We start from the raw sequence: 19816 nt of genomic DNA, 5'->3' as shown, positions 1-19816 counted from the left end.
AAACTTTGGGGACTGCCAGTGGCTTTGCATTCTGTCAGATACAGTTAAGGATATGGAAGATCATAGAAGAGAATGTATCATGCCTTGAAAAGAGATTATAAGATGGACATCAACAATCAAACCAAGATACTGGAATGGTAGTCATTTAAATCAAGTGATGTTGAGAAAATTAAATTAGGAAATGATACTGAAAGTAGCTGACATGTTTTATTATAGGCAGCTTAACAGCTGAAAATGGCCAAAGAAGAGTGGATATAAAAAGCACGAAAAGCATTTCTGGAAAAAGACAAACTTGTTAGCTTTAAATATAAATTTAATGTCAAGCTACAGAAGTATGCTAAAGATTAGATGGATAGATCAGATAGGGAGTCTGTGACAAAAGTTTATTAAAAGAAGAAAAATCCATCTATAGGACACCTACCAAGACCTCAAGAAATATTCTATTTAGTAATGGTGGGAACTAGGATGGCGTGGGGGAGGGTGTAGAGGAAGACCTTTGAGTACAGTAGACAGCTTCATGGAACACGTTCCATCCCTACACAGCGCTGTAGAAATGAAAAACCAGATGGCTGACAGAATTGTGGCTCACTGTAAATAAATTGAGCAGATGACTGTTAGTAGGAAGGGAAACTGTACGTGGCATGAATGAGAAATGATTTCCATGAACCAACCTTGCAAGTTCCATGCATATAAGAGGGTCACTCTAAAACAAATGCACTACATTCTTTCAAAAATCCAACTTGGTTCTATACCTTTGCCTGCTCATGGAGATCACAAAGCTTGAGGTAACAACACTAAAACACCCATCCTATTGCCTTGACCTGCCACCATGTGATTACCAATTCTTCAGAAAACTGAAAGAATCCTTTTGTGGAACAAGATTTGAAGATGATGGCTCCCTTGTGAAGGCTACTAAACAGTGGCTCAGATGTGCTGGTCCTGACTTCTGTCATACACGTATACAGGCTTCAGTTTCACAGTGGCATTAGACAGTTAAAAGGGGACATTTTGTCTTTAAAGAAGTTATCAACATACTGTAAAAATATCAGAGGTATGGAAAATCAGTTGGATATTTAAAAAACATTTGCATTTCTTTTGGAGTGTCCCTTGTGTGTAGACATTTGTGTCAAACTATGTAACTGCCCTTGAAGCTGAATCTCCTGATGATTAAGAGGTTGCCATCTGCTGTACCACATGATTTGTAAGCACAAAAATGTAAACATGAAAATCAAACGATGGAAACTCCAGGATGGAATAACAACAATATTATGAAAAGGATGGAGCGCTGCTTACCATACAGAGGAGATGTGGAGTCACTGACAGGGACAAAAAGACTGCTATACATTTAAGTTTCTTCTCGAGTAGAATACACACGCACGCAACCACTGTCTCTGGCCACTGAGTGTGGCCTTAGTGGCCGAAGACAGTGGTCATGTGGGGGAGTTTCCTACTTGACAAGAAGCCTTTTTGGCTGAAAGCTTACGTGTACAGCAGTAGTTTTATTGTGTCTGTCCATGACTTAAATCTCCTGTACATGGTGAGTAACAGTCTATCCTTTTTTATAATATAAACAATGAAATCAGTCTGACAGCTGTGAACCTATGGAGGATTATTTTCAGCAAGATGTCATACAATCCTGTCTTGCCAAAAAGCGGTGTTTGATTTCAGTATCAGTTGTGCAATATTGCCTGCACAGGCGTACTGAGGTGCATAAGTTTATTTTTTCATCTTTAGTGTCTATTTTAGTGTAAGTTATTAATAACTGCTACAACATGCGGCCCCCCTCGCCCCCTAAACAAAAGGAATTTTAAGGAGATATGCATTGATGGACAACTCGACATTCACACTCCATATTTGTATAATTTAATGTGGCATCCTGCAGTATATATCTTTATCATGTATGCTAATCCCCTCCAACTTTTCGCTCTTCCTGGCATACACCTCTGCCAATATGTTATATCTATGAAAGTTTCACAGGGGTTTGTCCTCAACAGCCTAGTGTTTTCTGTTCCTGGATGAACTGTTTCTTATAATGGAGAGAGGGAAATATGTACTAAATCGAATAAACCATGCTATTAAAAAGCAGCATTGTGTCCAAGACTAACATATGAATTGGTGTGGAAGGATTTTTAATATGTTGGCTAATGTTATGTACGTACCTCAAGGAAAATTACACGGTTTGTGTGCTCAATAACAGCACTAGCATCAGAAGCGAAGAAGTACTCAACTTCTTTGTCTTCAAGAGGCTGGAATTCAGCAGTAGATTCAGATCTTGCTATTATTGGCAAGTCACCTCGTCCATGAGGGCGATGGTCTGCAAAAGCAAAATTGTTGATTATCTTTTATCATATACATAATTGAAAGGAAAAACGATTAAGTAATAGTGGTAGTAACTGTCAAGTGGTAGAAATAAATTTAATTTTTATATAAAAATTATAAATATGTATAATATATGAGTGAGTAGTTATCTGTGTCCACATTTCCTCTTGCTACTTCTTAAAAACACAGCTGTAGCCCTGCGGTAATGAAATCTTTACAAGGTGTCAAATCCATGCTCATAGAATGCGAGCTCAAGTCTTTATGCTGGAAAGTTAAATTTAACAACAGCCATCAGTAACATGTGATTCTCCCTCCATAATCAGTTGTATTTTTTAAAATTTGTAAAATTATATACTACCTATCATAACAGTACCCATTTTGTGAAGATCATGATTTTAGTTTTCTGTTTCTCCTCACTTTAGCCTTATTGTAGCTGAAGTAGAACTTTACCAAACAATTACTTTTAACGCTGCTGAAATTTGGGAGAAATGCATTTTAATGTAACATTTACGAAACATAAGAGGCGTCATCAACAAGTAACTGGACTATGCTCATAAATTCTAATAAGCTACAGATTTTGAAAATAATGGCCTTTGTATCTCTACAAAAAATGGCTTGTTGAAATGAAATTGTTGGGGCCACTTCTTGATGTATACCCTTTTGGTGTGATGATTCTCCAGCACAAATTTTCAAAACTTTGCCCGTGTGACAAATTGTGCCAATCCGTCACAAGTAACAGAAGGTGAATCTTTGAAAATGTACAAGCAAAAGTCAGGAAAAGAGAAAGCCAAGTAACTGTCATCTGAAGAATGCTAAAAGACAAAATATTAATAGTTTCAAACTAAGAAGAGTACTGTTCTGTTCCAGTTAATACTGCATTTGTAAGCATGTTAGACAGATGTACGAGAACATAATTTTACTGCAACAGTAAGTCTTAAGTTTCAGAAAGAGACGGTTGTCTCAGAAAGTAGCTAGTGCAAATACGAGTTTCCACAATATTGCCCTTAATACGAAATTTATACATAGATTATGTACCATAATTCCACAGTCCAAATACTTTTTGACAACACCTCGCACAACTTTTTGAATGACATTTGTTAAACTCGCAATATGTCTTCATCTTCTCACAAGTGATTATTTGCCATTATCCAGTCATCAGTTTGAACAAGTGTAAAGCTGCTTTCAACATCCAGGAGTATAAAACTGTATTATTAGTTCCAACAATATAAAGACAATCTTCCACAATTTTACAATACTGCATGTTCTTAATATTAACTATATACTACACACATGGAAAGCTATAAAGTGTAAGTCAGTCTGATCTGTTTGCTGTGAATTTTATCACAACTCATCTGACAATACTTGGTAAATATCCTGGATGACAATAACTTCTACAGTAAATGGGCTTTGAATTGTTCTTTTCAGTCCTAATTTGATAAAATGTTCAGTAAATACCAGCATTACTTTTCATTATACAGGCAGTTATCAAAGTGTGGATTCCTTACAGTATGCTGAAGTTAACATTTTTATACAAAGATTATAGGAAAAGTGGTCACGAAGAAAGCCAAAGCAGCATTTGGGTATTACAGCAGATGGAGATGTAACTGGAATTACATGTAGTGTGATACTGCTGCAGTACATATTGTGATATTTTGGTTAGTGAGGTTTGTATCTGCGAACATAGAGGATCAACATTGCTCTTTAATTATGACACAAAGTTTCAGAACTATGACTAAGGAGCTTACTTTAAATGATATAATGAAAATATTTCTATATGTCAGAACATAACCAAGAAAATTTGTAAAATGTTTCTTACGGTGTTTGAAAGATGACAGATAAGAAGACTTTTTTATAACGTTTTTGAAAGTACAGAAAGCCACAATAATGAGTGCAATACAAAGTGTTTATCTAGGAAAGATATGAGAGAGTAGATTGCTGGTCTACCATAATGCCACACTAGCACAATACAAAAGCTAACAGTAATACATGCATACAGAATGTTAATTGGTCATGCAGGATCTCTGTGTCTAAATATTACTTACAGTTCAAGAGCTCTGAATATTTCTCTTGTAGTCAAAAATGTACCTCAAGATAGTATGCACCACTCATAATTAAAATATTCACTTTATCTATGAAAATATGTTTTACTTCTGTGGTCTAAGCAAAACAGTTATTACCAAACAGAGTAAAGCATTAAGTAGAAAGAAGGTTGAAAAGACAGAGAAATAAGAAAAATATAAAATAAAATTTTGTACCTTGGTTTTGTGACTCTGGGTCTAATTGAGGAGCAGGCACAGAGTTTTAAAAATGAAAAAAAGAATAGGTGAAAATTAGTTAAAACACACTTCAAAATCATGCTAAAATATTTTTAAAAAATCAATCAACATGCAGTTTCTGAACTATCTACATTTAAAAAAAGCTATCTTTGCTAGCTAAAGACAAACACAAAAGCATTTGAACTGTCCTATAAATCATAAAAATGAGCAAACAGTAAGCTATGAAAGTAAAACACATATGACACACACTTATTGGAGTAGGTATTTTCCAAATAAAATTAAACTGGGTTTTCCAAGTGATACACAAAACTATTTCTTTCTTGAGATAATACAGGTAGGTGCTGGAAGATATTAAGTATGCTGACAGGGGAGTCACAACATGAAGACACAACATACACAAAAACATTTAAAAAATATTGCAAGCTACAGATATGTTCATTATTCCCACACCATGTCAGCCTTGTGTATTTTCTCTGACCCCCCCCCCCCCCCCCAAATCTCATATGTTATAAAAAGGGATACACTCTGTTGGAACAAAGCATAGTTTATCACAACTTTCAAATGGAAGTGCCTCAAACATGCATAAAACTTCTGATGTTGTACAATTGAGAAATGTAGCTCGTGCTATAGAATTTCATTAAATTACTTGATGAATGAATATGGTGCGACTGGCCAACACATTCAACAGAAAAGGCACTTTATTCTCAGTATACTTTTATGAATTTTTGGACCTTATCGAAACAAGACCTTTGACACTAGATAGAGAAATGAAAACTCACAGCATAACTGTGAAAGCAGACAAATAATGATTGCAGCACATGGCATTGAGGAAATCTATATCGATAGAAAAAACAGAACACTCAATCTTCTTGAAGAGAAATTTATGTCATGTCATTAGAACTTAAATGTTCTCAAGACAGCCATGTGTGTTTATTACAATACAAGGAAAAAGGCAGACGATTTCTTGCTGGTACAGGATTGCTACAGCCAGAAAGTACTGGAATATTTGCCACACTTCTTATCCCCACCCCTCATTTTCCTCCCCATAGATGAAATACTATTGTGCAGAGCATAGTTTCCACAATGAAACATGGGATTCTTTTGCTGAACTATTAATCTACATACATTCTTTTAACTGCATATATCTTGCCAACTTACATTTTCATGGTTTTGCTTTTTACACCCTCACCTCTCAAAAGAGACAAAGTAAAAAAGACGTATTCTTAACGAAAGTCCCAGCTGTCATAATAGTAATTCCATTCATAGTCTTGATCTTTGTCAAAACTGTTTTCAAAATTAAATCAAAATTAAAAGGTCTACTCTACTTAAGTAGGCTTCTGTAATTATCTCTATATATTCTGAGTGCTACAAACTACCTTTTCAACTTTTGGAGTTACTTAACATTATCTTTAATTGTTACAAAATTTCTAACCAAGACATCAAGCTACATATTCTGTTTTCCTCTTCTCTCAGTTTCAGCCACACACTTGCTTTCCTGAAAGCAGTCAAGGCATTTACGTTATAATGCATTGTACTGACAGGATAACATAAATCTCTATTGTTGAAAAAAAAATGGTACTTTGTAAATACTGTAATGAGGAAGGAAGGAAAACCTATTGTTCATGATCTACATGAATGGCTGTAACTGGGAGGAGAGGTTGTTATAAACACAGACAGTTATTCTCACTAATGGTTAAATACATCCTAAACCACTGTACAGTGTTATAAAGAGATTTGAACGAACCATCAAAGCAAATATTCTTATATGGACTTTGCCATTCCTGTGATTTAATTCGCAAACAATTCACTAACAATTCCTCTCTCTTTCTTTCTTTAGATGTTTTCCAGACTACTAGGGTGGACTGCCATATGACAGGTGACATTCTGTCCCAAGGTTCAAAGCTCTTACATTTAATTAAAAGCTTGTCACAGTAAATATTGGAGCACTGAATGTGTGTGTATAATTTGTTGGTGAATAATTGCATACTTCAATGGCCAGATAACTTGCATTAGACAGTATATTCAAGTAGGTAGTACATTAAGATACTACGCATGCCAGCAAGTAATATGTACATTGTGGAACACTGGCAGACTCAGAGAAGTAGTAAGGAGGGTATTTTTCATGGTGAATTAATTTCTTGAATACAAAATAACTATTGTGTAACCATCTGAAAACATTATCGAGCTATGTGCAACGAAGCTGTCTTCCATTTTCACAGATTTGTTAAAAAACAAAACTGTAGTTGAGTATAAAAATGCCAAAGAACTCCAGCTGCTCAACACTGCACAGTAGTGTATGCTGTGAAATGGGTAACATTGTGTGCCAGCACTTATTTTAGGATGATGCTTCTACTGTAACTATTAATGTAGAGCATTTTATGGAAATGGTAAACATCTTTCAAATACTGTGAATATGCTGCTGTTCTGTTAAACAATAAAAGTTTCAGCAGTAAAATGTACCTTAGTTCAAACGTCAGTGCCAATTGTTTTGCAATTGCATCATTACAACGTCAAGACTTTTTTCTTTATTTGTGGGCATCCAACCTTGGGAAAAATCCTCATACATTAAACATGGGAAAGAACAGTAACAATTATTTATTCTTTGGCCATTTTGCAAAATATAAACAGAACTTTTTTGTCTTTCAATTACTGACAAAATTTTGTTAGTTTTGTAATATTGTAAACACAAGAGTAGAACCCAATGGTAATTTATTTTCTTTATTTAACAGTTCTGGACATGAGTTACATTTTGTAAAACTAGTCATTTGTGCATAAAAACAGCATTTGACAGACAAAAGTAATGTTATTTGTATAAAGAAGGATCACGCAAACTCTTGTAACAAATATGTCCAGTTTTGATTCTGAAAAATGATATGGGTAAAACAGCCATTCAGTGCCCAAACTGAAAAAGATCAGTTGGAAAAGTGGAAAAGACGGGAATCATTTCTATGACTAACTACCACAGTGTATAGCTCAAAGATACTTCACTTGCATATTTTTATTTTGTACTCCAGAATTTGTTCAATGTTGTACCATCATGACTGCACTTAGGTCAAGTAAATTCTGGAATGTAACACAATGCTGTTTACTTTATTTGCTTCTGCATGGCTCGCTCAAATAAAAAAAAAAAAAAAAAAAAAACATTTAAACTACAGGAGGTATGTGTGTGGTAGAGAGAGAGAGAGAGAGAGAGAGAGAGAGAGAGAGAGAGAGAGAGAGAATGAAGGAGAAGAAACCACTGAGTAAAAAAAACAATAGAAGGATCATGTTCTCTCATTTGATTACTGTGACTGTTTAACAGTACTGAATCATAATGTCAAAGATTTATGAAAGAAATAGCAGAGGAGGATAACAATTACAGTATAAAGTAGCATATTGTTGGCTATTGGCTGGAGAAGAGAAATGTCACGTGAAGTAACCCCTGCCCAAATCCAGCATTTTTCCTTCAGACTACAGTAGCTGATGGACAATTATTTCATTTAATAAGGGAGGAGAGATTTAACATATGGTATGATTTTTAACCCCAACTAAAAATTAAAGGAAGACTTATGCCTGTAAGGAATATGAATGTGCATTCCAAATCAATGCAATATCACTTAGTATTGTTTCTCTCCGCACAGTTTCATTATCTGTATTTGCATTATTTTTTAACATTAATTTTATTTTGTAACATTAATTTTACCAGCACAGGTTCATGTTGAACACATTATTAAACTGTGTTTCTCATGATGTGTAGTACTTAGTGTAATACTATGATATTTAATATTCACATTGTTCAAATAATCACGCATCATTGTTCATTAATTCCTTGATTAAAAAGTAACATTTTTCAACCAGGAGAACATGCAGTTTTTGCTTCAGTGAACCTATCTCCATGCTCAGTACATCTCTGCCCATTGTAGACTTTGATTTACATATACTTGGGCATCTTTTGGTAGATATTTTGGTGAAGTAAGTTGACACCGCCCTTAGCTTTATCCTTATTTGCTATGTATGAAGTTTCTTTTCTTCTATTTTCCTTGGTTGTTGCCTGTCTGGAATTTGGCTTTAACCCAACTTACCTTTCCCCTTCCTATTATGGTGCAGGCCATGTGTAGTGTATCCCCACCTACCAATAGCATCAACTGGAACAACACTCGTGTGAGACTTTGCTGGTGTCTGGAGCATCCTGTTCAGCTCAGTGTTAACACGCCTTACAGCAGTATTTACCCCAGGGCTGATAATGGCGCTGACAGACCTCCACAAACCCCACATTCTTGTGCCCAGTTTCTGCCCCTATTTTATCCAGGTCACTCCCAATACTATATCTTGGATTCATAGCCAGGCTGTTTCCTGCTCCCCCAACTATAATTACCTGATCTTCCTTCTCAAAGTCCTTGCATAGCTGACCTAAGTTTTCTGTCACCTGGTTAAGGCTAGCACTTGGTTTCACAAAACTTGTGACCTGGTACTCTGTCCTAATTTCTCCTGAAGCTGTTGCCCCACACCTCTCCCATGACTGTTACCTATAAGCAGAATTTTTCTTTTCCTATTCTGGTTTGATCCTGACCTGTCTTTTTTCTTTAAGCTAGTATTCTGCTTCAACCTACATTCAACTACATCTGAATGAGGCCCTTCCTCCACTACTTCAGATAGCAAGCCATACTGATTTGCTAACTGAATTTCAGAAGTTTTATCAATTGTTTCCCTTTTTCGCCCTTTGCTTGCTACATTTTCCCAGTGCCCAGAGTCCATTTCCTCCCTTAGCTTACATAATTCCAAATTCACGATTCCTAATTCAGCCTCCTGTTCCACGATTTTTCTGTCCTTTCTACATAACCTACACTGGCATGGAAGAGAATCATTTTCTACCCTCATTTCCTCTCCGCTGCACTCGCCCCCAATGAAACCGCAACCTACAGTCTATACAGAACACCCCCTCTTTCAAATTTTTACGGCAACCATCACACTTGTCACACATGGTTTGATAGTAAAACGTAACACAAAAGCAGAAAATAATTTCAACAATACAATAGTTTCGTAACCTGTACTAATACGTAACTAAACACTAATGTAAACAAACTTATAAACTTGCTCCAGAAACTTTTAATTAACCACACAAATTCTGAGTGAGAGACACAAATTAATTTAACTTTGAAGCACTAAGTCTAGTCAAAAACAAATATTTACGCTCGTACGAAATTTATGCCTAAGTATGTAAACAAACTCGTGACTGCCGGCTTTTACAAAATACTTCCTTTTCGATGTAACCACGTTTAGAAAAGCGAAACCTTCAATAGCTAGATTAGATAAGAAGTAAATGCACTAGTCTAAAATGTAATATTAACTAAATTAGCTCTTATTTCAATATTAATCACTTAACTTAGTGAGAGCTTCGTACATGTGCATCCGCCTGGCTGATGTGTTGGAAGCATAAAGTGTTCTTTGCATATTGTTCGTATGTATGTTTGAAGTAATTTTCTTCTGTTACTTCAGATTAGTGTGTACAAAGGTGATGATCTCACATATGTACAATGCAGGGATAGGCAATATTTTTTAGGTTCTTGTAAAGTGGGCAACAGGATGTTCTTCGGAGACAGCACACATTTTTCTAATGATTCTTTTCTGAAGTAGCAGGATTTGTGATATGTGCCCGAGTTCCCCCCAAATATTAATCCATGTCTAATTATGGAGTCAGAGCAATTGTGGTACCCCACATTCTTGCTGTTTATGTCTGTTACACCAGATAGCATGTCCATTGCAAAAGCAAGCTGTTTAATTTAATAATCTGTATATGCTTGCCAGCTTAGACTTTTGTTCAAACTTAGTCCCAAGAATTTGATGGTCTGGGCTTCTTCCATAACTTGATTTTTATGTACGATCCTGATGTCACTGATTTTTGATTGTTTGGTTTTAAATTGAGTAAAAAAGATCTATGAAATATTAAGTTTAAGAGCATTTTGTTGAGACCATGTATCTAGGTTGTTTAGTGTGTTCATTACAGCATCCGGAATGTTTCTCTCATATTTTCTTTTTCAATAAGTACTTAAGTATCATTGGCAAATGTATCTGATTGGCCATTGATACTGAAAGGCAAATCATTGATGTAGAAGAGAAACAAGATTGACCCTGAGATAGAGCCTTGAGGGACTCGTGAAATTTTATATCCCACCGAGATGCATAATTTGTGATTTTAGATGTTATGATTACTATTTGCTTCCTGATCATCAGGTAAGACCTAAGCCACTGTAGAGCATTTTGTCTGATGCTCTACCTCTCTAGTTTATGAAGCAGCATGGAGTGATTCAGTGAATCCAATGTCTTTCTAAGGCCACAGAAGATACCTGCTACTTTATTACTTTTTTCCAGTGATGAGCTGATATTTTCAATGAATTAATTGATTGAATTCATGATGCTTTTCTCTTTTTGGGACCCTTATTGATTTTCGAGAATAACATCATGCTTTGTGATAAAATTTGTTATTATCTGGCTTGCAGCTATTTTTTCAGATACTATGGAAAACACTGGGAAGACAGAGATAGGATGGTAATTTTCCATATCCTCACTTGATTCATTCTTGTGTAGTGGTTTAACCTCAGCATACTTAATTACATCAGAAAGTTGACTCATAATTAAATACAGAGGGTGTGCAATTTTATCATAGACAATTTAATTGCTTTTATGTGTACCTGATCATATCCTGCAGAGTTTTTGGTTTTTTTTTTAAGGATAAAATAGCATTTTCTTACATCTTCAGTTGAGACTTTACTAAATGCCACCAGAGGGGCGGTATTCTGGTCCAGGCCGAAGAGATGTACACAATTTTTAAAAGTAACCACATCAACTTAAGATTTTGCTGTTTGCTGTACCTAATTCAGATTTAATAACAGACCGTACTGCCTACATCTGTTACCAAACAAAATGATAAAATATCAAACAAAACCTGACTAATAATAGGAATGACAAATATGCTCCAACACAACACTTTGTTTTGTTTTTTACTCAGTGGAAAATATGAAGATAATAGTAATTGCAAGAAAGAAAAGAATAAGAAATAGGCTGAAGTGAATTACTACCTGTTCCCCCTTGGGTATCATCTGAGTGGATCCAATCAGTCATGCAAACATAAAAATGATTAACACAAGGTCACTGATAAAGGGCAAGTTGTCTAAAACAAGAAAATTAAGTACATTAGTTAAGGTGATGGATATGAAAGTGACATGGGATGAGGAGAATGGTCTACAGCATGCAATAGCAAGCAACCTTCTTGCCTATTTGCAAATAAATAAGCATGCATAGCAAAATAGTGCGTCAAAGAAGATTTGGTGATACAGTGCGATTCTCTGCCCACATAGTAAATTAAAGCTCATTCTGATATGCAGCAAAGTTTTTGCATTTATTTGTTCTCATGCAGAGGCAACCGTTGTGTTAGTGAAAGCAGTTTACACTCTGCGTATATGACATTAATTTTAAAAATATTTACATAAAGCTCACTGAGGACCCAGCTTTGAGTACATTTGCACACAGAAACAATGCACAGTACATTGCTTATTTACACAGCAGAATTAGATTTTTGTTACTACCTGTACCTCCACTCACCTGCAATTTAATTTTAAACATGCTTTCTTGGTTATAAACTTGGGTCCATTACCAGCATTCATGTGAGTAATTATTTACAGTTTCTTCTAGTACGTGCTTCAAGGATAAATGAGGTGAATACGTACATAAATTAAATAAGCTCTAAAAGTCAGCACTTAGAGATTACTCTTTTTTTTTTTTCTCAGCACAAGATTGTGGGGGGAGATTCCCTCACCCTTCTCAACAGTCACAACAAAGTAACTTTACAATAAAAGTGGTGCAGTTGGCAATGAATCTGCTATCAGGTAATTATAACACAAATATAAAACATATGTAACAAAATCACATTGCACAATTTTACACTTATTGTGTGTGTTTGAACACTACAACAATATGACAATGACAAATGAATGCGTATTTTATTTACAGCTGTTGACTGCACTGTCACCAATGATGTAACAATGATGTCCATGTCCATGGAGTGATGACCTGGAGTACGTTCATGTTTTTATACAAATAACACACTGTTTAAATGAATGACAAACAAAATTTGACTGATCATTGACAAAGAAACAGAACATACATTTTATAGCAGAATTTACTGCTTTGACAAAACATTTCTTTACATAGCATACAAATGGAAAAAAATCTTCAAAACTAGCAAATATTTATAAAATGCTTTCAGCAGTTTTCATTCCACCACCATTAGTGCTCTTCCAGAGTATAACAGAAGCAGCATATATGGTTGCTCTTTACACTTAAAATACTGAGCAACTTTCTGAAATGCTATGCTACAGCACATTATTACATTCAGTCTTCTTGTATCGCTTAAGCTGCAGCACCAACACCATTTTAAATCTATTAATTCTGTCAAGATCAAAAGCTTAAAAGTAATACTTGTCTTTTCAGTAAGCAGATGACTTAAAATTATCAATTTGTCAGCTACCCAAGCATTTGCACCATGAATGTTTTATGAATCATATGAGGTGCTTACAACATGAGTAATGTTTCACAGATAATTTTTTTTCACATTTTGAAAGAGATGGTTTACAATGAAACTTGAAAATATCTGAAGGAATGCGAACAAACCACCAATTCTTCGAGAAGGACTCGGGCTTGATAAGTATGTACTAACAGGAGGGTAATGTATAAAGTTTCACTGCTATGTCTTTGGGTCCTGTTCATCTGAGTTACAAAATCTTACTAATGAGAATTACCAGCAAACAGAACTGTCTGTGTGCTGACACAAAAGTGTCAAAATGAGTAGAATTTTTTCTTGTCGCCAAAAATCCACATTCTGGAAGAGACAAAACAAGTGCAGGGTCATTCACTTTGAACGCATCACAGAAATGCGAAAAAATGTTCAATATCTGTAGTAATAGCATTTGAAAGGTGCTAACAAGATGTGCATTACACTGTTTTCTTGTATTGCTGCCTATTATGTCCTGTAGAGTTGCTTAATCTCGTGTAAGCTACATGGACTTTCATTTTCCACAGAGCTGACTTTAGCAATCAAATACACTTCTAACTTGAGCAACACAATTGTACACAAGATATTTTAAATTCCCTTTATTTTAAAAGATCAGTTAACGTGGGCTTAAGCCATTAAAAAAGTTTATTCTTATTATGCTATTGCACTGGCAGTCATTCTAATTTTTTTTTACAAACATATTGACCAACGAGGATCACGTTAACAACTTCAGTTCCTCTTCCCCCTTTGTTGTTGTTTGCTATTTTTCCAGTATTTCCTCATTTTCTCCCCATGAAGTCTCTTCCTTCCTTCTGTCCATGTTGTTCTTGATTTTTATTTCTTCTGCTTTGAAAGCCTTCCAAATTTAGTATTTTATTTATAAAAAGGTTGCTTTCTGCTATTTCTGATTCTTTGACATTGTTTCTTTCTAGATCTTTCCTTACTTCTGTAATCCATGCTATTGTTAATTTCTTCTTCCATAAATACAGGACTATTTGTTTTGTTAGTCTATTACCATCCGTTCGGTAGAGGTGTCCGAAAAAGGTTAATCTTCATTTGGCCATTACTTCAGATATTTTCCTCTATATTTTTGTAGATCTCCCCATTACTTCTTATTTTCCAACCATCTGCAGTTTTTATTGCACCCGTTATTTTTCTAATAATCCTTCTTTCCAGTACCACTAGTCTGTCCATCTTATAGTTCATCGTTAGGCATTCAGATCCATATAAACATTCTGAAATTTATTTACTCACTATTTTACCTATTTGTGTTTCTAAGAATTTTGGTGCATTTTTTATATTTGTCATGAATTTTGTTTTTTCAGCTGAAATTTTGAGACCAGTTCTGTTTGCTATTTTTTTGCAAGTGGTTTATGTGACGAACTGCTTCTGTCAGGTTTTCTGAAAGGATTGCAAAATTGTCCACAAACGCCAAGCAGTTTACCTTGATTCCATTTGTTTTCCTTCCCAGAGTTATTGGTTCAATTTTGTGATTTTTTAGCTCTGAATTCCAGTTCCTTACAATTTTTTCTAGAACACAATTAAACAGTAAAGGTGATAAACCATCACCTTGTCTAACACCAGTTTTTATTTCAAATGGGTGAGATACTTCTCCCATAAAGTTGACTTTAGATATTGTACATATTAGTGTTCCACAAATTAGGTTTGCTAATTTTGATTTAACATTTAATAAATTTTTATTTATTTATTTTAAATACATTGCTTCAGATCCAGTTTCCATTGGCAACCATCTGCTCAGATTGCAATAAAATTTAATGAAAAAAGTGCACAAGACACTAAAATAGATTAATTTTCCAAATAAAAGAAGTAATAAATTGTCAGAACATGAAAAAACTTTCAGAACAGTTACTTTAACTTGTGAACCTAATGATAGCAACTCACTATATAAGGACAGAATATAAAAATGCTGTGACACAACTATATTTGTCAATTATGGCTGACACTATTACCAGGACATTGAAATACCCTTGTTATTGCAACCCATATTTTGTACGTAGCACATAATCCCTTAAACCAACCTAGGCTGGTGGAAGTGACCAGATATTTGCATCATAAGGGTGATGTATCAGATACGAAACATTTCAATTTTGAGTTTTCTTTAGTAGTTGTTGTTGTTGTGGTCTTCAGTCCTGAGACTGGTTTGATGCAGCTCTCCATGCTACTCTATCCTGTGCAAGCTTCTTCATCTCCCAGTACCTACTGCAACCTACATCCTTCTGAATCTGCTTAGTGTATTCATCTCTTGGTCTCCCCCTACGATTTTTACCCTCCACGCTGCCCTCCAATACTAAATTGGTGATCCCTTGATGCCTCAGAACATGTCCTACCAAACAATCCCTTCTTCTGGTCAAGTTGTGCCACAAACTCCTCTTCTCCCCAATCCTATTCAGTACCTCCTCATTAGTTATGTGATCTACCCATCTAATCTTCAGCATTCTTCTGTAGCACCACATTTCGAAAGCTTCTATTCTCTTCTTGTCCAAACTATTTATCATCCATGTTTCACTTCCATACGTGGCTACACTCCATACAAATACTTCCAGAAATGACTTCCTGACACTTAAATCTATACTCGATGTTAACAAATTTCTCTTCTTCAGAAACGCTTTCCTTGCCATTGCCAGTCTACATTTTATATCCTCTCTACTTCGACCATCATCAGTTATTTTGCTCCCCAAATAGCAAAACTCCTTTACTACTTTAAGTGTCTCATTTCCTAATCTAATACCCTCAACATCACCCGACTTAATTCGACTACATTCCATTATCCTCGTTTTGCTTTTGTTGATGTTCATCTTATCCTCCCTTCAAGACACCATCCATTCCGTTCAACTACTCTTCCAAGTCCTTTGCTGTCTCTGACAGAATTACAATGTCATCGGCGAACCTCAAAGTTTTTATTTCTTCTCCATGGATTTTAATACCTACTCCGAATTTTTCTTTTGTTTCCTTTACTGCTTGGTCAATATACTTTAGTAGTAGGATGTCTATATTATTATGGATCACATTAAATTAGATGAAAGAAAGACAAAACTGAGCTATCACTTCAAAATCTCCAGATTAACTGCTACTTAGTGCTTTCACAAAGTGGATTTACCAGAGGCAGAAGTTTCACACCATTCCAGTCTGAGTCTTTGACTTCCCACAGTTGGAAAGGAAGTTCAGGTAGATGGATCAAGTTGACAGCCGTATGTTCCTGGCAGAAGTTTTTGGTCAAATTGCATACAAAAATCTTTAGAAATTATCATGTTTGTGCATGCTTCAGAGTGATTAGAAATGCAGAAACAAGAAAACTGTCTTAAAAATTACTGCAATATTTTGAATGCAAGGGAATGAAATTTATAATGGAGCATTGTGTAAAAAATCTTACTTTGTGTTTAGTAAGTAGAATATAAGCAGATTTTGTTTTCTTAATGGGTCATACTGTTGAAAAGCTATGGAAAGATTTGAAGAGTGTGACTGAATCTAAAGTAACAAGTCAACAAAGCAGCATTCAATAAGGGATTTGCACCTGATGGCCGAACAACCCCATATGGGGTCTCCTGGTCAATGATGCCATATGATTGTGTAATTTAATTGTTAGTTTTGATTTGGAAGACAGGGCAAGTAAATTAAGAACAATTAAGCACATATTTTTCTGTGTAAGAAGAAAAAATATTGTTTCTGGTAAATTGTATTACAAGAAAACCTTTTAATGGCATTAAACTTGCAGTGACCCATAAACAACCATTTTTGCATGGGGCCAAAAAATTGGTTTTCACTTTTTTTTAACAACAGTTTGTTTTGGCATAAAAGGGTGATTTTGTCTTTGTTCCAAAGTCATTTTTAGTGGTGAACAAAGTAATAAGCAATAGAAAAAAAATCAAGTTTCAGTTGGGTATCAAATTCCAAACCTGTAGGTTTATAGTCTGGCTCTTGTTCACTGATACACATCATTCTGGAAAAACTAAATATAATTTATTTCTCAGTTACAAACACAAGAATATTTCAGAGAAAATTTTTCCTTGTGTGGTACATGAAATGTCACTCTTTTTCATAAAATTAGTGCCTTCTCTTATTTCCTCATATCCTTCTGCAATGGTACCCAAATTACCCATTCAGAGAGCATTCCTCCCTAACTCCCCACCTGCTGGCTGGCTCTTCTCCAATCAAATTAAGCTTCCTCTGTACAGCCTCCAACTTGCTCGTCACCTATAGTAGTGCTGGGCATAACTGAAGGGAGCACATTAATTGGAAACTCTAACTTAGCAGCTCACCAGATCTGGTGACCAACTCTGTTACCACCACATCATTATAACAGTTCATACATTCTTGCCACACAGGGCTACAGTATATGATTATGACAAATGTTGCAGGCCATCTTTTTCCCCTCAGAAGTGTACATTTGAAACTTTCACTGTAGAGAACATTGCTCTTACAACTTAAAGAAGGGAAACCAATAACCTTGTTGCCACTGCAGTGCACTGGCAGTCAAAATGGTTTCATCATGAAGGAACATAAACTGGTATGTTTTTCTTCAGTCCAGAGACTGGTTTGATGCCGCTCTCCATACTACTCTATCTCTTACTAGCTTCTTCATCTCCAAGTAACCACTGCAACGTACATCCTTCTGGATTTGCTTAGTGTATTCATCCCTTGGTCTCCCTCTACAATTTTTACCCTCCACGCTTCCCTCCAACAATAAATTGGTGATCCTTTGATGCCTCAGAAAGTGTCCTACCAACTGACCCCTTCTTCTAGACAAGTTGTGCCACAAATTCCTCTTCTCCCCAATTCTATTCAGTACCTCCTCATTAGTTATGTGATCTACCCATCTAATCTTCAACATTCTTCTGTAGCACCACATGTTGAAAGCTCCTATTCTCTTCTTGTCTAAACTCTTTATCGTCCTTGTTTCACTTCCATACATGGCTACACTCCATACGAATACTTTCAAATACGACTTTCTGACACTTAAATCAATACTCAATTTTAACAAATCCCTCTCCTTCATAAACGCTTTCCTTGCCATTGCGAGTCAACATTTTATATATTCTCTACTTTGTCCATCATCAGTTATTTTGCTCCCCAAATAGCAAAACTCATTTACTACTTTAAGTGTGTCATTTCGCAATGTGATTCCCTCAGCATCAGCTGATTTAATTAGACTACATTCCATTATTCACGTTTTGATTTTATTGATTTTCATCTTATATCCTTCTTGATTAATCTGTTGAAGTAATATATTCACCGATTTCTGAAGTCATTTTATCCGGTGTAATATGATACTTCATTGGAGGGTGGTGGGGGGCTGGGGGCTAGAGCCCCCCCTTTGCCACCACCATACTGCATTGTGAGTCGCACAGTATGGAGGTGTTGTTTGTAAAAAGGTATTACAGAGGTCAATATTCCTAAAGAATATACATAATTTTAACACAGCTTTGTTACTTTCTTCCCACTGTCCATTCCTTTCAATTTTTCTTCCAGGTCCATAGCTGTCTCTGACAGAATTACAATGTCATTGGCAAACCTCTAAGTTTGTGTTTCTTCTCCATGTATTTTAATTTGTACTCCAAATTTTTCTTTTGTTTCCTTTACTGCTTGCTCAATATACAGATTGAATAACATTGGGGATAGCCTACAGCCCTATCTCACTCCCTTCCCAACCACAGCTTCCCTTTCATGGCCACGGACTCCTATAACTGCCATCTAGTATCTGTACAAATTGTAAATCTGTACAAATTGTAAATAGCATTTTGCTCTCCCTGTATTTGATCTCTGCCACCTTTAGAATTTGGAAGAGAATATTCCAATCAACATTGTCAAACGGTTTCTCTGAGTATACAAATGTTTAATGTAGGTTTGCCTTTCCTTAATCTTTCTTCTAAGGTAAGTCGTAGTGTCAGTATTGCCTCATGTGTTCCAACATTTCTATGGAATCCAAACTGATCTTCCCCCAGGTCAGCTTGTACCAGTTTTTCCATTCATCTGTAAAGAATTCCTATTAGTATTTTGCAGCTGTGACTTATTAAACTGATAGTTCAGAATTTTTACACCTGTCAATAGCTGCTTTCTTTGGTATTGGAATTATTACATTCTTCTTGAACTGATATGTAACTGGTAATTTCAACCATTGAACGTTATTCTCTTCCACTCCCTACTCTTGTAAGTAGTGCTGTAAGCAAAGGGGGGAGGGGGGGTGGAAGTACCGAAACTGAAAAATAAATGTCTGCCTAGTTAGTGTCAGCCATAAGGATCATTAATATGAAAGAAATGATTATTTGCCTCAGATCTGTCACTCTTCCTTACCTTTGCTGTACAAGATTGGTACATGATCTGTAGCAAGACGAGTCTTTGTTTTTATACCAACCAAAAGTGGACTGCCTCTTCTGGTAGCAACACATTCACCAGGGAAGTACTTGCTCTTAAATGCAAGTGCAAATGCACCTTCCTGTAACAAAAAATCAAAAGTATGTTATTTCCGAGTAAAAGACGAATGAAATGGTTGGTTAATGTAGTCTGTTGCCACTCTATCTGAAGCCATATTTGAAAATCCTTATACTAAATATTATTAAAAATAACTTTCATGGGTGAAATTATAATGTACACCTAACCATATTGTAATAATTAGGTAAACACTACCAGCAGTGATAATTGTATCAGATAAAAAACACCTAGACCTGGGTTGTGAACT

At 35.5% G+C, this 19816-nt stretch overlaps 1 protein-coding gene across 3 annotated transcripts in view; it reads right to left on the bottom strand.

Annotated features, from left to right (window-relative positions):
- The window catches only part of LOC126179592 (glutamine--fructose-6-phosphate aminotransferase [isomerizing] 1-like), a 163298-nt gene that overhangs the window by 38204 nt on the left and 105278 nt on the right, over nucleotides 1-19816 (bottom strand). Inside the window, exons 5-8 of one of the 3 annotated variants that reach the window (XM_049924619.1) lie at nucleotides 19432-19573; nucleotides 11651-11671; nucleotides 4575-4595; nucleotides 2160-2314 (exon numbers count right to left, since the gene is read on the bottom strand). In XM_049924619.1, the coding sequence (XP_049780576.1) occupies nucleotides 2160-2314; nucleotides 4575-4595; nucleotides 11651-11671; nucleotides 19432-19573 (339 nt within the window). The remainder of the gene's footprint in view (nucleotides 1-2159; nucleotides 2315-4574; nucleotides 4596-11650; nucleotides 11672-19431; nucleotides 19574-19816) is intronic. The other 2 variants (XM_049924620.1, XM_049924621.1) reach the window with 2 other exon arrangements.

This window comes from Schistocerca cancellata, chromosome 1 (assembly GCF_023864275.1).
Source record: "Schistocerca cancellata isolate TAMUIC-IGC-003103 chromosome 1, iqSchCanc2.1, whole genome shotgun sequence".
Classification (NCBI taxonomy): domain Eukaryota; kingdom Metazoa; phylum Arthropoda; class Insecta; order Orthoptera; family Acrididae; genus Schistocerca; species Schistocerca cancellata.
Note: the sequence above shows the minus strand (reverse complement) of the source record. Positions and strands in the feature narration are given on the sequence as shown.